This window comes from Sminthopsis crassicaudata, chromosome 2, assembly GCF_048593235.1.
Source record: "Sminthopsis crassicaudata isolate SCR6 chromosome 2, ASM4859323v1, whole genome shotgun sequence".
NCBI classification, from domain to species: Eukaryota; Metazoa; Chordata; class Mammalia; order Dasyuromorphia; family Dasyuridae; genus Sminthopsis; species Sminthopsis crassicaudata.
In genome coordinates this window covers 312,918,850-312,933,994 of record NC_133618.1, presented here as the reverse complement: position 1 = coordinate 312,933,994, position 15,145 = coordinate 312,918,850, and the positions used below count along the sequence as shown (strand labels likewise).

The following is a 15,145-nucleotide window of genomic DNA, read 5'->3' as shown; positions in this document are numbered from 1 at the left end:
GAATCGAGGGTTGGACACACCCCTTCAGACTGCGGCAGAGTCCCGAGCCACGCTCTGAGGCGGACAAGGACGGGCTCGTATGCGTAAGCACGAAGGCGATGACGGAATTCTTTCGCGACGGAGGCTGGCGCCTGCGCGATGTGTCGGAACTGGCCCTCCTGCGCTTGCGCAGTGGATTGGGACGGGCGGTTGCTTGTTGGTTGTTGTAGTAACGGGGGAAGCAGCCGTCGGTGGCGGTGGTGAGCCCGGAAAGGGGGAAGGAGGAGGGAAGAAGCTCCTGGCGCGGTCCCTGCCTGCCTGACCCGAACTATGGGAAGATGAGACAGGTACGTGCTGCCTCTGGGCTATTTGCCTCCTTTGGGGAAGTGGGTCCCGGGCACGCCAGCCGATAGTTGTGCTTCCCCTCCAAGCGGGGCTGTGGGAAGCCTGTGGAAAGCCCGAGACGAGCGCCTGACTCCTGGGCGCATCTGGAGACAGCAGCAGCGGCCGTCTCTAATTTCCCTCTTTCGGAGCACTTGTGGGCATCTTTTAGATCTCGGGGGGCTTGAAGGGGACGGAGGATTTCCAGGCGAGGAAGCTTCTTCTGAAGCTGTCCCGAGCGTCAGAAGGGGAGGAGGCGGGGGTCTGTCCTGGGCGGACCGGAGAGGGAAGGAAGTTCCCAATCTGACGTTTATCCCAGCCCTGTAGTGCAGAGGACGTGCTGGGGGCCCGTGGCTCTCTATGACCTCTCCTCTTCCTAACTTTCCTCTCGGGGTAGACTGTAGCGCCGCTGACGAAATCGACTAGTCATCCTGGACGCCTCTCTCTTCCCCCGCTGCGCAGTCTTAGTTGTCAAATCCTCCAGTTTAATCCCCTCTCTCGGCCCCTCCCCCTCCTCTGATGATTGCTCCCTCCGGTCTGTGCAGGCTCTCTTCTCTTAGCTCGCGGCCTCAATCCCTCTTTCCGATGCAATCCGTCCTTTCCTTGAGCTGTCAGATTGATCTTCCTAAAGCTCAGGTCTGACCATATGTATCACTCCCTCCTCCTACGCATTCAAAAGCCTGCAATGACTGCCTGGTACCTCCAGGATCACACATAAAAAAATGCAGAGTTTGGCTTTTAAAGTCCCCATAACCTGGCCCTTCCTACCTTTCCGATCTCTATACACCTTCACATCCTAGGTTATCCCGCGACTGTGATCCCTGCTACTCTTCTTAATGTGGGCGTTTTCACCACTCTCTCCTCCCTCTCCCTATATCTGACATTCTCGTATTTCTGTCTGCTAGCTTCTCTTCCGGAATCCTGTCTTTTGCAAGAACCCTTTCCCACCTTCTTTAATCTGAATACCTTTCTTCCTCTACTTCCAGTCTATCTTGCATGTGTCTTACTTGTATGTAGTTCTTTCCCCCGTCAGACTCTGAGCTCCTGGAGGGCAGGGACTGCCCTTGGCCTTTATATCACCAGCACTTACCACAGCGCCTAACACAAAACTGACATTTCGGTTAGTGTTGACTTTACTAGTTTTTGTCAGATCTTGACTCACATTCTAACTGGTTGGCACAATGTCTACAGAGTGCTGGGCTTAGAGTCAAGAAGATTAGAGTTCAAATTCAACCTCAGACACTTTGTAGCTCTGACTTGGGGCAAACTTCCATTTGCCTCAATTTCCCCATCTGTAAAATGGAGATGATATTAGCATTTGCCTCCCAGCGTGGTTATGAGGATCTAATGAGATAATCATTGTGTTTAGTACGATCCTATAAATAACTAAGTTATTATTATTAATCCAAGCTGCCCCATTCCTATTCTAACACTTTCTATTACTTTAGGTTCAACACTCAACATACTTAAGTTGGAAGAGCTAGGGACATAGGTACTAGTTTCTGTTTTACTTAAAATCCTCACTTGAGAATTTCTTTGTAGTTTGGGGAGAAAGTTATATTGAAGAATGGCAAAGTCTCATATGGAATTTCCAGAATGAATTTGAGGTTTAAGAAATTGTTCTTTGGCTCACATTGCAATATTTGTATTGTGTTACATAATATAAATATTATGCCAGTCTCATTAAAATCTTACTGGAAAATCTAATTTTGAAATAAATAGGTTTAAGGTAAAATTTCTTTGCAATCCAGCTATGGGATTAGCAGAGAAGGATAGCTTTAAAATATATTTGATATGGTAGCATGGAGAATAGAAGGAGCTCTAGATTTGGAAACAGAAGCATTGTATTTGAACTCTGACTTTTTCATTTACCTCCCATGTGAAATAAGGCAAAAGGCTTAATTTTTCTTTTTAGGCCTCCATTCTTTCATTTGTAAAAATGGAGGGATTAAAAATATTTACTAAGGTACTTGCCAGCTTGAAATATAGTATATGAAATGTAATACTTTTTCAGCCTTATGATTAAGCCTTGATCCTGTATTTTTTTTCCTCCCAATACTTTTGAATTTATTTTACTGGTATCAGTTGTTTCTTAGTGCTTGCATAGCGATATTCCAGAGGAATAATTCTGGTAGTGTCAAGGAAATAGCTTTACATGTCTATTTGAATTCACATTAGCTTTGTTTCACAGGTAGGGTAGGTCCTTCATGCACAGTTCTGTCAGATTTAGATAGTTAACACTGTCCATATTCTCTCTCTAGTACATGTTAACTTTATTATAGAGAAGCCCAAACTAAACAACTTTTAAAATATGTACTACAGTATACTCCTTTTGAGATCACTTTTCATTTTTTATAATACATGGGAAGCTCTATAATATAAGCTTTTGAAGATCTGGGTTCATGTTGCATTCATCACACTTAGAATATTTTAACAAATAGATCACTATACCCTTTTTCAGAGGAACTGATTTTATTTTTGCTGGCTGAGGGTGTTTTTCTTGTTAATTATTTTAGGAAACTGTGCCACCCAGATTGTTTGATCCAGTGAGCCTGCAAAGAAAGGTCTCTGAGGCCCCCGTCTGCTGACTGCATGAAAAACCCTAAAGGAAATGCCAGTCGTGATGGCCCGGGACCTGGAGGAAACAGCATCATCCTCAGAAGACGAGGAGGTGGCAAGCCAAGAGTAAGTAATAGCAAGCAGTCTTTAGCCTATGGATAAATAGAGATTATAGAGTCTGCTAAGCTACTTGTTTTCATCTCTTTCATATTACCTAACTTCACTTTTAACTTCTGTGGTCCTCTAAAGTTTTATTTTACAGAAGTAGAATAAGAACATTTCCTTTGTGAGAACTTTGAGCTTTTGTTGATCATTTTCTGTAGCATATAGTATATGTACCTTTTTTGAGTTTTTAATCAGTAAGGCACTTAGGAGACCAGTGGATCACTTTGAGAAGAATGTCTCTAAATTGTGTGCCATCATATTATGCTTCATCTTTTCAAAGGTTTCTCTAATTATGTGAAATTAAGACATCAAAGTTCAAGTGATTTCCCCCTCCCCCCTCACTAAATAAGGCAGAAAGACTTAAGACTAAAACTCCAATATTCCTGCCTTTTCCCAATCAATTGAACCATATTAATTTGTAGAGTTCTTTTAGGCTGAGTTAGATTATTTAATTATTGGATCATTGGATTATTTAACCCATGTCATGACTACAATTACTATAACTATTGATAACTATTGATAACATTTATATAGTGCCTACTATATGCAGCATTGTACTTAGCACAATGCTGCATATAGTAGGCACTATATAAATATCTCATTTTATGCTCAGAATAATCTTGAGAGATAGGTGCTGTTTTATTTTAAAGATAAGAAAATTGAGGCAAACAGAGATTAAACCTAGGGTCACAGAGCTAGTAAATGTCTGAGGTTTAGATTTTTACTCAGGTCATTATTGTTTGGTCTAATTTGTTTGACCCAGAAAATGAAGGATACTTTCTTAGAATAAGGTGTGACATTTCAATCTCTTATTTCTCAGGTATGTTCTTCTCTGAAATAGGTACTCTAATATTTAAGTGAAATAGATCTTTAAAAATAGATTTTTGCAAGGAAAACACACATTCCTGAAATGACTTTGAAAATTTTGTTTAGACCTCTACTGTTCAGGATTCTAGGCCATTTAGTAACTTGTACTCCAGGATGTTTATGTCTCATGTCACATCTTCCTCTCACTTTGTTTCCTCAGTATTACCTCTTTGAAAGCAATTGCTGAGAAACTCCTATCTATTCTCAGTCTCTTCCATCTTCTGTCACTAGTTAAAATCTTGGCCTCCCTCTCCTATGCTTGTTAATTCTTTCCCAAAGTTTCATTTAGTCAAAGGTCCAGAAGCAGATGTCATCATGTTATTTATTTCTTATTGTCACTTTCAGATCAAAATTATCCAGTGTTTCAACTTAAATTCTATATATCAAGTACCTTTTTGTGCAAGATCTCATTGTATACTGAATAAAGAACCAGTTTTTGAGTCAAGGAAACTTGGCTTCCAGTCCTGTCTGACTCATACTAATGGTGTAAGCACAAGCAAGTCGTTTAATTTCTTAGTGTTCTGGGCAGCTTTCTAAGACTTTAATTTACATATCAAAACTTGTTACTTTTCATTGGTGGAAGAAGATTCCACATCCATAGTTACCTACAATGAAATCACAGCTCTGGGATAGAGAATGTATCAGTGAAAGTGCAAGACATTCAAGTTACCAGTGATATAGAGACAAAAACAAAACCCTTCTGATTATGTTACCTAGAGGTTACTTGCTTATCTTTCTCAGAGACTTTATTATTTGACTTTTAGTAGTCTTATTCTCTGAGTCTTTTATCTTTACCAGTGACTTTAGAATGCATGTTGATAATTTTCCTTAATTACATGATTTGAAATTGTGCCACTTTGTGCCACTTCTCAGTCTCATCTCGCACAGACCCACTGAACTTTTTGAACCTGCTCCTCCCCTTTACGTTGATCTCTGGTTCCTCAGATCGTCTCTGTTCTCCAAGTAGCTTCATTGCTTCATCCTGTGTTTACCCCATCTTAAGAAGGCATTGACCTGCACTGTTGAATTTTTTACCCTTTTATCTGTTCATTTTTCCCGTTCTACTAATCCCTAATCCTGGGTTACTCTTGCTGACTGCCTTCCCTGCGCCTATTGAGTTTGAGACACTGTGCACATAAATGATTAATAGGGATATAAAGTGAAATAATACCTTTCCTTAAGGAGCTAGATCTGACTTATAGTCTAGTTTTATGAATCTTGTGGTAAATAGGCATTAGCTTCTCTGGAAAAGTTGATTTTCATTATATAAACTATTGGAATTGTAGGATTTTAATCCTATTAAGACAGATAATTTGATGTGAATATTTCTGATTGGGACAGCTTTTTTTATGTCTATACATGTTCCCAACCTTTATTGAAATAGTATTAATTACATGTTATTCTGGACTATGAACATAAAAAAGCTTAGGCAACTTCATTAAAGAGGACACTCTTTGCTTCAATTAACATAAGTAAATAGTAATCTTTGTGCTTTGTTTGAGTTTTCGGGATTTAAATTTGTGCTCCTGCTATGGATGGGTTCATACCAAGATTTGATGTGAAATCTGTTTACTTAGTCACCAAAAATTTTGATTCCTTAAAGCTATAGTTGTGTAACATATGTAAAAGTGTGGAGTTTATTAACAACCATTTGAGTGCTTAGTGTGTGTGAGAGACTGTGCTAAACCCTTTTAGAGATAACAGTAGCTTATGTTTATGTAATGTTTTAGGGATAGAGGATACTTCCACTTGCACATACCATCTTGTTTGACTTTCATACCATCTTTTAAAAAGAAGTTTATGTAGTGTAGATTTTATGCCTATTGTACAGATAGGTAAACAGATTCTCCCTTAAATCACATAGCTGGCAAGTGGTATTCAGACTCAGTATTCTTTCCAGTTTGGTATGCTCTTTTTTTTGTATAAAGACAAAGAAGACATTCTAAACCAGGGGTTCTCAAACTACCTCCCTGGAGCTAGATGCAGCTGCTTATGGCAAATGGGCTGAGGGGTGGAGACAGAGTATGAGTTTTTGTTTTTACTATAATCCGGCCCTCCCACAGTCTGAAGGACAGTGAACTGGCCTCCTATTTAAAAAGTTTAAGGACCACTGTTTTAACCCCTTAAAGAGCTGGCAGAGTACTTGGGAATAACGGGCATAAAAAGACAAATTATAATTTTAAAAGTCACACATAAGACATGTTAAGTGATAGGTTTCAAAGAAGAGAGAAATTACTGTTATTTGATTTGTTCAGGAAGGCTTTGTGGAGGAATTGTAACTTAGATAATTAGAGAAAAGTAGGGAGGGCTTTTATGACAAGAAGAATAATGTGAGCAGTGAGACTGAGGTAGATATGTGATTCATACCTTCATCTTGTAGGCATATGTTTACTCTGTATTTATTTAAGCTCCTCTTACTTAACGGTGCTGTATTCTCAGATCTATTTTTTGTTGATGAATATTTTTTCATGTTTGAATTTTGTAGAATTACCCTGCTGTTTAGATAGCGCAATAGTACAGTCTGTAATTGGTGAGAGATTTGGAATTGCCTAACTTGGCTCCAAAACTTGACCCAAGCCTTTTATAGGAAAGTGCACCTGCTTCTCTTTTTTTCTTTAGACTCTGGCGTCAAAATATGAACCAAAGTTAGAAACATAACAACCTCAAATATTCTGGTTTGCTTCCCCAAAAAAATCATCTTAAAATTCCATTTTGTCATAGATGGTCATTTTTACCCCAATCAAAAAGTAAAAGCAATAACCATCCACATTCCATCTCTAGAAAGCTGACTAGGATTGGTTGCCTACATTGCTTTCCTCACTAAGGAGCTGCTGGCACTTTGCCTTGAGAGCTGTTGTACTTCCAAGAATGGTAATCTTGGCAGCCAGAATTTAAGGTGTGAATCCTTTTGTATTCAGTTTGGGAGTATGAATGTTGGCAGTGAGACAGAGGTATGGATTTTCAAAGAAGTTGGAGGATCTGAATTCTGCCATTAATGCCAAGAGTGTTGCTGACTTCTAAATTAAAAACAGAATGAAGTTTTGTTCTAATGTCCTCATCTTTGTATGAATAGGCCAGCTCACATTCACCAAAGAGCCCAGTTTGTTTTTCAGATGTAGACAGTGAAGGCCCAAAACAAGAATGAGAAGTTAGATCGAATTCTACAGTTGTGAGTTGAAAAGGACCTCAGAGGTCATCTAGTCTAACTTATTTCTGGAAAAGAATCCCCTCTACAATATCTCTAATAAATAGGCACCCAGTCTTCATTTAAATACTTTTATTAATAAGGAACACCTCATCTCCTAAAGTCGTATGTTTCCTTTTAGATTTGTTTTAATCATTAGAAAGTTTTTCCTTATTTTAGGAAGTCTACCTCTATAATTTCTACCTATTTAGTCCTGACTTTTAGAGCCAATGAGAACAAATCTTCTTCTACATAATACATAGCATCAGATTTTTGGAGAAACTGAAAAAGTTTTTCTTCTCTAAGCTAAATGCCCCTTCTCTTTTAAAATTACTTCTTTTTAAAAAATAGATTTTTATTGGTATCTTATAGTTTTACTTTGCCTAGAATTTCCTTTTGCAGACAGCTAGGTGGCGCTTTTGTCAGAGTACTGGACCTGGAGTCAGAAAGGCCTAAGTTCTAATGTGGTCTCAGATACTTAGTAGCTGTGAGTCCCCAGGCAAGTCATTTCATCCTGTTTGCCTCAGTTTCCTCATCTGTAAAAATGAGCTAGAGAAACAAATGACAAACGATTCAGGTATTTTTGCCAAGAAAATCTCAAATGAAGTCAGGAGTCACACAACTGAAATGACTAAACAACAACAATAACAAAAATGATTTCTTGAATTCTTTCCACTTCCACTTCCCCTTCCCAGATTGCTATCTCTTATAACAAAGAGTTTCAACACAGCTTCTTGTGGCCTTGGTTTGAGTCTCTTCATTTTTCTGATATAAATTCTAGGTATCAGTAATGCACAAAGGCTGTCTATTTGCCATTCCTTGTTTTTGACACATGACCAGCTTTTCTCCTTTTTGCTCATATTTGATGTTATTCCATTTGCCTGCATTTGGCACATACTGACTCTTGGACTCTAAGCAAGTTTCTTATTTTTATTTCCACTAATATCTCTTAAGTATATGAGGTTGAGTTGCTGTAGTTTTTGGGGTTTTTTAATTGTATTTTTAAAAAAATTCTTTTTCCATGAATGGATGCCCATCAATTGGAGAATGGTTGGGTAAATTATGGTATATGAATATTATGGAATATTATTGTTCTGTAAGAAATGACCAGCAGCACGAATACAGAGAAGTTTGGAGAGACTTACATGAATTGATGCTGAGTGAAACGAGCAGAACCAGGAGATCATTATACACTTCAACAACCATACTGTATGAGGATGTATTCTGATGGAACTGGATATCTTCAATAAAGAGAAGATCTTATTCAGTTCCAGTTGATCAATGATGGATAGAATCAGCTACACCCAGAAAAGGAACACTGGGAAATGAGTGTAAACTGTTTGCATTTTTGTTTTTCTTCCCTTCTTTACCTTCTGAATCCAATTCTTCCTGTGCAACAAAAAATTCGGTTCTGCACACATACATTGTATCTAGGATATACTATAACATATTTAACATATATGGGACTGCCTGCCATCTGGGGGGAGGGAGTGGAAGGAAGGAGGGGAAATTCGGAACAGAAGTGAGTGCAAGGGATAATGTTGTAAAAAATTACCCATGCATATGTACTGTCAAAAAAAAAAAATGTTATAATTATAAAATTAATTAAAAAAAAGGGAAAAAATTCTTTTTCCAATTTTTTATTTTCAGTTCCAATTTCTCTTTTCCCCTTCTCCCTTCCTTCTTCCAATGAGAAGGCAATAAAAATATAATCCTTTTGATTCATGCATAAATTATATTTAAGTGAAGCAGAGTTGCATGAAGTTATCAGACTCTCTCTGCTAAAGCCATCATTGTCCATTGGCAGAACAGAGTTAGGATGACTAGTGATGACTCGAGATGCAGTGGATGAACTTGGTATCTTTTATGTCTAACCAAGCTCTAAGTGCTCTTCAATGTCTGCTTTACCTGTCTTCATGGCCGTCAGAACAAATTATTCTCATCCTCCAGTTCCACCAGGGGAAGTCTTTACATATCAAGGAGAGATATCCCCCAAACTCATCACAGAATTTGAAACCCTTTGGTTACCCTCATCCTGATCTGCTGAAACAGTTTACTGTATTGTGATTGTTAAACATACTACAGCTTCTTGGAGCCACAGGTGAGAGTTATCTAGATTAATTAGACACCAAAAGTGGAAAGCAGCCCTGGCTTGGCAGCCTTCACACCAGAGGAACTAATCTTCCCTGAACAAACCCTATACCCCATATTAATATGTAAAATACATTCCTAAATTCGTCATTTCAAAAAACATATGCTTTGTTTTGTACTCTGAGTCCATCATTTTTCTCTCTGATAGTAGATAGCATATTTCATCACGAGTCCTTTGAAATTGTGGTTGGTTATTGTGTTGATTGGAGTTGCTGAGTCTTTCTGAGTAGGTTATCCTCAGTATTATTTTATAAATTGTTCTGGTTCTGTTCACTTCACTCTGCATTAGTTCATACAAGTCTTCCTAAGTTTTTCTGAAATCATTTCTCCATTATTCAGTTATTTCAGTTGTATCTAATTCTTCGTGACTTGATTTGAGGTTTTCTTGCAAAGCTACTGGAATGGTTTGCAATTTTCTGCCCTAGTTCATTTTATAGGTGAGATAAGTAAGGTAAGTAGGGTTAAATGATTTGCCACAATCATACAACTAGTAAGTGTCTAAGGCCATGTTTGAAGTCAGGAAACTGAATCATCCTGACTTTTGACTGACCACTCTATCCCTTGTACCAATTAGTTGCCTCATCATTTCTTTGCACAATAATATTTCATCATATGCATATATCATACCTTGTTCAGCCATTTCCCAATTGATAGGCATCCCATCAGTTTTTAATTTGTTACTACCACAAAAAAGAGTTGTTATAAATTTTTTTTGTATTGATGAGTCCTTTTCCTCTTTTTTTGATCTCTTTGGGATATAGATTTAGTAACAAGATCACTGAAGCAAAAAGTATGCACAGTGTAGTGGGTTTCAGGACACAATTCCAGACTATTTTTCAGAATAGTTGGATCAGTTCACCAGTTTACAGATCTACAAACAGAATATTAAGGAACCTATTTTCTCACAATCATCTACTATTTGTTGTTTTCCTTTTTTGTCAGCTTAGCCAATCTGATCAGTATAAGTCATTGTATTTAAGAGTTATTTTAATTTTCATTTTTCTAATTATTAGTTATTTAGAACATATTTTTTAATATGACTATTGATAGTGTGGATTTTTTTTTCTCTGAAAACTGCCTGTTTATATCCTTTAACTATCAAATTGGGGAATGGTTCTGATTCTTTTTTTTTTTTTTTTTTTTTTTTTTGAGGCTGGGGTTAAATGACTTGCCCAGGGTCACACAGCTAGGAAGTGTTAAGTGTCTGAGACCAAATTTGAACTCTGGTCCTCCTGAATTCAAGGCTGCTCTATCCACTGCTCCACTTAGTGGCCCCCTCTTTTTTTTAAATTGAAACTTTTTATTTTCAAAACATATGCAAGGATAATTTTTTTAACACTGACCCTTGCAAAACCTTGTGTTCCAATTTTTCCACCTTTTCCTCCCATCTCTGCCCCCTACCTTACATGGCAAGTAATCCAATATATGTTAAACCTGGTAAATATATATGTCAAAACAATATAGACATATATAGTTATACAATTATTTTGCTGCACAAGAAAAATCACATCAAAAAGGAAAAAAAATGAAAAAAAGTAAAATTCAAGCAAACAACAAAAGAAGTGAAAATGCTATGTTGTGATCCACATTCAGTCCCACACAATCCTCTCTGAGTGTAGCTGGTTTTTATCATCACAAGATTATTGCAACTGGCCTGAATCATCTGTTGACACAAGAGCCATGTCCATCAGAATTGATCATGTATAATCTTACTGTATAATGATCTCCTGGTTCTGCTCATTTCACTTAGCATCGGTTCATGTAAGTCTCTGCAGGCCTCTCTGAAATCATCATTTCTTATAGAACAATAATATTCCATAATATTCATATACCATAACTTATTCAACCATTCCCCATCTGATGGACATCCACTCAGTTTCCAGTTTCCAGCCACTATAAAAAGGACAGCCACAAGCATTTTTGCACATGTGGGTCCTTTGCTCTCCTTTAAGATCTCTTTGAGATATAAGCCCAATAGAAATACTGATGGATCAAAGGGTATGCACAGTTTGATTACCCTCTGGGCATAGTTCCAAATTACTCTCTAGAATGGCTAGATCTGTTCACAGTTCCTTCCACCAACAGTGTCCCACTTTTCCCACATTCCTTCTAACATTCATCATTATCTTTTCCTATCATCTTAGCCAATCTCAGAGATGTGTAGTGGTGTCTCAGAGTTGTCTGAATTTGTAATTTTCTGATCAATAGTGATTTAGAGCACTTTTTCATGTGACTAGAAATGATTTCATTTTCTTCATCTGAAATTTTTTATTTCGTATCCTTTGACCATTTATCAGTTGGAGAATGACTTGAATTCTTATGAGTTTGAGCCAGTTCACTATATATTTTAGAAATGAGGCCTTTATCAGAATGGTTCTTATTCTTAAAAATTCTACTCAGTTTCTTGTATAAATTAGAAATGAGACTTTTATCAGAGAAACTTGATATATTTTATATTCTTTTCCTTCATTCCTGCTTTTCTTCTCATTTTAGCCGTGTCTCCCTAAAATCTACAGTTGGTTTTCTTGAGCTCAAAAAAGGACTTTACATTTATCTCTATTAAATTTTATTTTGATCTCAATCCATCATTGAATAAATTCTCTTTTGAATTCTTATTGAATAAAATTTTGCTATGCAATGTATTCCCAGCTCTGAGTCATAGTTGAGAAAAACTTCCTTCATGTTATTGATAAAAATCTAAACTAAATAGGGCTATGGAATAGACCCAGTCATCAAAGGAATCTCTTCCAACTTGACAGAAATTCATTATTGTACTTTCTTTAGACCCAGTTAGTCAACTCATTCAAAATTCTTTTAGCTGTCTGTTCCCTTCTTTGCATTAATTTTTATCTTGTCCACAAGGACAAAGAGAAACTTTGTCACATCGACACGATATTTTGTTAAAATCCAGACATACTATGTCCATGTTGCTAGTATAGTAACTCTCTGAAAAAGAAATAATGAGGTTGGTGGGGAGAGCTTGTTTTATAAACATTTTTGATGTATTATTATTTTTTTCCTGTTCTACTTTATTAATAATATAGTCATAATTTGATTTTCATCTCTATTCTAGAATGAAAGGAAAACACTATAAAATTTCATTTTCTTTGTGAAGAAAAATTCCAAAGAATTCTGGACTTCAAAAAAAATTCCTTCTTCAGAATTATTTAGAATGTTACCTAAATACTTTTAGGGTTGATTATATTGAATACTTTTCTATTAATAATTAAAGTCTTATATTAGAAGAAAATAGAAGTTGTTCCATTTGTTCCTTCTGATAGAAGTATTATCTAATGTAATATTGCTTTTAAATGAAGGTATTAATATTAATTTAAATGTAAAATATACCAATTAATTAATGGAGTTCTTTAAAATGATTATATTTAGTAAAACTATTATTTAAAACAGTGCCTAATAGTGACAAGATTAAATTCATAATTTCACATACGTTATTTGTGTTAACTTATAAGAAAGAATGACTGTGAGAGTTAGAGGTATACAAACTATGGTTTACATATTCAAAAAAACCTAGTTTTTTTAAAATATGGTAACCAATGATTATTTTTATTGTTTTAAGGGATCATCCATGCATCATGTGGACTGGAGGCTGCAGGAGAATTCCTGTCTTAGTGTTCCACGCAGAGGCCATTCTGACAAAGGACAATAACATTCGCGTAATTGGAGGTAGGTGTTATTGCTGGCATCTTATTTATCCTGCTGTGATATTTCTTGAGCTTTCTTGGAATATTTTGTCATGGAAAAACTAAAATTACAACTTTCTGTGTAACAATTCAAATTGATTTTCCATATTTGAAATAGTTTTTTATTTCAAACTACTTCTCCCATCTCATCATTTCTGGTCACTTTCTAGTCCTGTAAATGTTATAAGTTACTCTGTAGAGATACTTACAGACTAACCATATCAGTTGTTGGTGGTATGAAATAGGTTTTCCCCCCCCCCTTAAAAGGAATTTAAACTCTGTTCTTGAAGTGCGAGGAGATTAATCTCCTAACAGTAAGATGAGTTGAAGGGAAGGTCACTATCTACTTGTAGGATTTGAAATCTCTAGACTTATACTCCCTCCTAATCTTTCCAGCTCATTTATAGGACACTGCTTAAAGGGACTTATTCTGTAGTATTAGATGAAAATAAAGGAACTGACATTTTTGCTACTGTTTGATGAGAGCCTTTATCTTGATTTTTAACTCAAGCTAAAAATTGAAAACACATTTTGCACATTTCACAACAAACAATAAACACCAATTAGGGAAAAAAAAAAAAAAAACAACCCATCACATTCCTAAGTTGCCTCTGCTTGAATGTTCAAGTTATCACTTGTATTCTATACCAATAGACAGGACTCTCAACACTTGAATGCCCACAGGATCACATCAGCCTTTTTACTCATATCTCTTCAGTACATTCTGCTCATGTTTAGAGAGAACATCTCTCAAAATCTCCATTTAAGAAAGACATCATAACAGCCATTTCTTTATTTCTCACTTAGCTATACAGCTTTGGACTTTTTCATCATGTCTCCATGCTGGTTTCTTCCTTCCCTTTTTCATTATACTTTCAAGTATTGTCTTCCCTTATTAGAATGTAAACTTCTGGAGGCCAAGAACTTTCTTCTTTTTTTTGGTATGTATAGGGCTAAGTGGAATGCCTGGCAATGTGGTAGGTGTTTAATAAATGTTTTTTGACTGCCTGCTTGACTAACATGTCCACTCTTCACCTGTGAAATCCACCTGAGTGGATTGCTAGATCTGGATACTATGATCCTATGATAGGAATGACATTTCTAGATAGTAGTTCCATGTTGAAAAATCTAGGAGTATTAGTGAAATAAATTACTACTAACATGGAAGCCATGAAAGCTAATCTATTCTTAGATTGTAATAAGAGAGTCATAGGGTAAGTAAATAGTCCTGCTGAATCCAATCCTGATCAGATTACATCAGAAGTATTATTTTCAGTTCTGAGTACCATCTTTTAGTAACGATATTGATAAGTGATGGTGTGCCATGTAGGATTTTAGGTCAAATACAAATTGTGCTATATGTCTGAGAACCCTTCCAATTAGGATCTTTTTGTATTTTTCTGTACTTTACAAGCCATTCCCCAATTGATAAATGGTCAAAGGTTATGAACAGACAGTTTTCAGATAAAAAAATTAAAATCATTTCTAGTCATATGAAAAAATGCTCTAGATCACTATTGATTAGGGAAATGCAAAATTAAGACAACTCTGAGATACCACTTCACATTTTTCATATTAGCGAAGATGACAAGATCTTTCAAGGGTGAATGTTGAATGTTGAAAACTATCTTTGCATGTATTTTGAAAAATAAAAAGCTATTATAATTTTTTTTTAAGATACCATAAAAAACAACAGAAAGGGAAAGTTGTACTTTATTGTCCTGGAAAAAAATCTCATTCAGCAATTATGTTGCAACTCTTCATTTTAAAATACCTTTCTTTTTCTTTTTCCTTTTTTTTTTTTTTTTTTTTTTGCTGAGGCAATTGGGGTTAAGTGACTTGCCCAGAGTCACATAGCTAGGAAGTGTTAAGTGTCTGAGACCAGATTTGAACTCAGGTCTTCCTGACTTCAGGGCTGGTGCTCTATCCTCTGTAACATCTAGCTGCCCCAATGATCCCCTTTCCTTTTACATTATTTCCTTGATTTAAGAAAGACGCTGAACTTCTTTTCAAAATGTCTATACTTGGAAGTTTTATGTTTCTGGCATTCCTTTTTATTTTACCTACTAATTCACATAGCTTATTGCTTAATTATTTTCTTTCTTAGTGAAAAGAACAGCTTTGTTGACTTTTTCACCAGTTGTTTCTTAGTTTTTGG

The 15,145-nt window shown here is 36.3% G+C and overlaps 1 protein-coding gene across 24 annotated transcripts in view; it reads left to right on the top strand.

The window, feature by feature from the left end:
- The first annotated feature begins 122 nt into the window (after nt 1–122).
- TTLL5 (tubulin tyrosine ligase like 5) overlaps nt 123–15,145 on the top strand; it is a 402,838-nt gene continuing 387,815 nt past the window's right edge. For 22 of the 24 annotated variants that reach the window (XR_012486466.1, XR_012486468.1, XR_012486467.1 and 19 more), the window contains exons 1-3: nt 123–326; nt 2,877–3,045; nt 12,864–12,970. Coding sequence is in view for 19 of the 24 variants with exons in the window: in XM_074289958.1 (XP_074146059.1) it covers nt 2,972–3,045; nt 12,864–12,970 (181 nt within the window). In the remaining 5 variants the exon portion in view is untranslated. The remainder of the gene's footprint in view (nt 327–2,876; nt 3,046–12,863; nt 12,971–15,145) is intronic. The other 2 variants (XM_074289964.1, XM_074289975.1) reach the window with 1 other exon arrangement.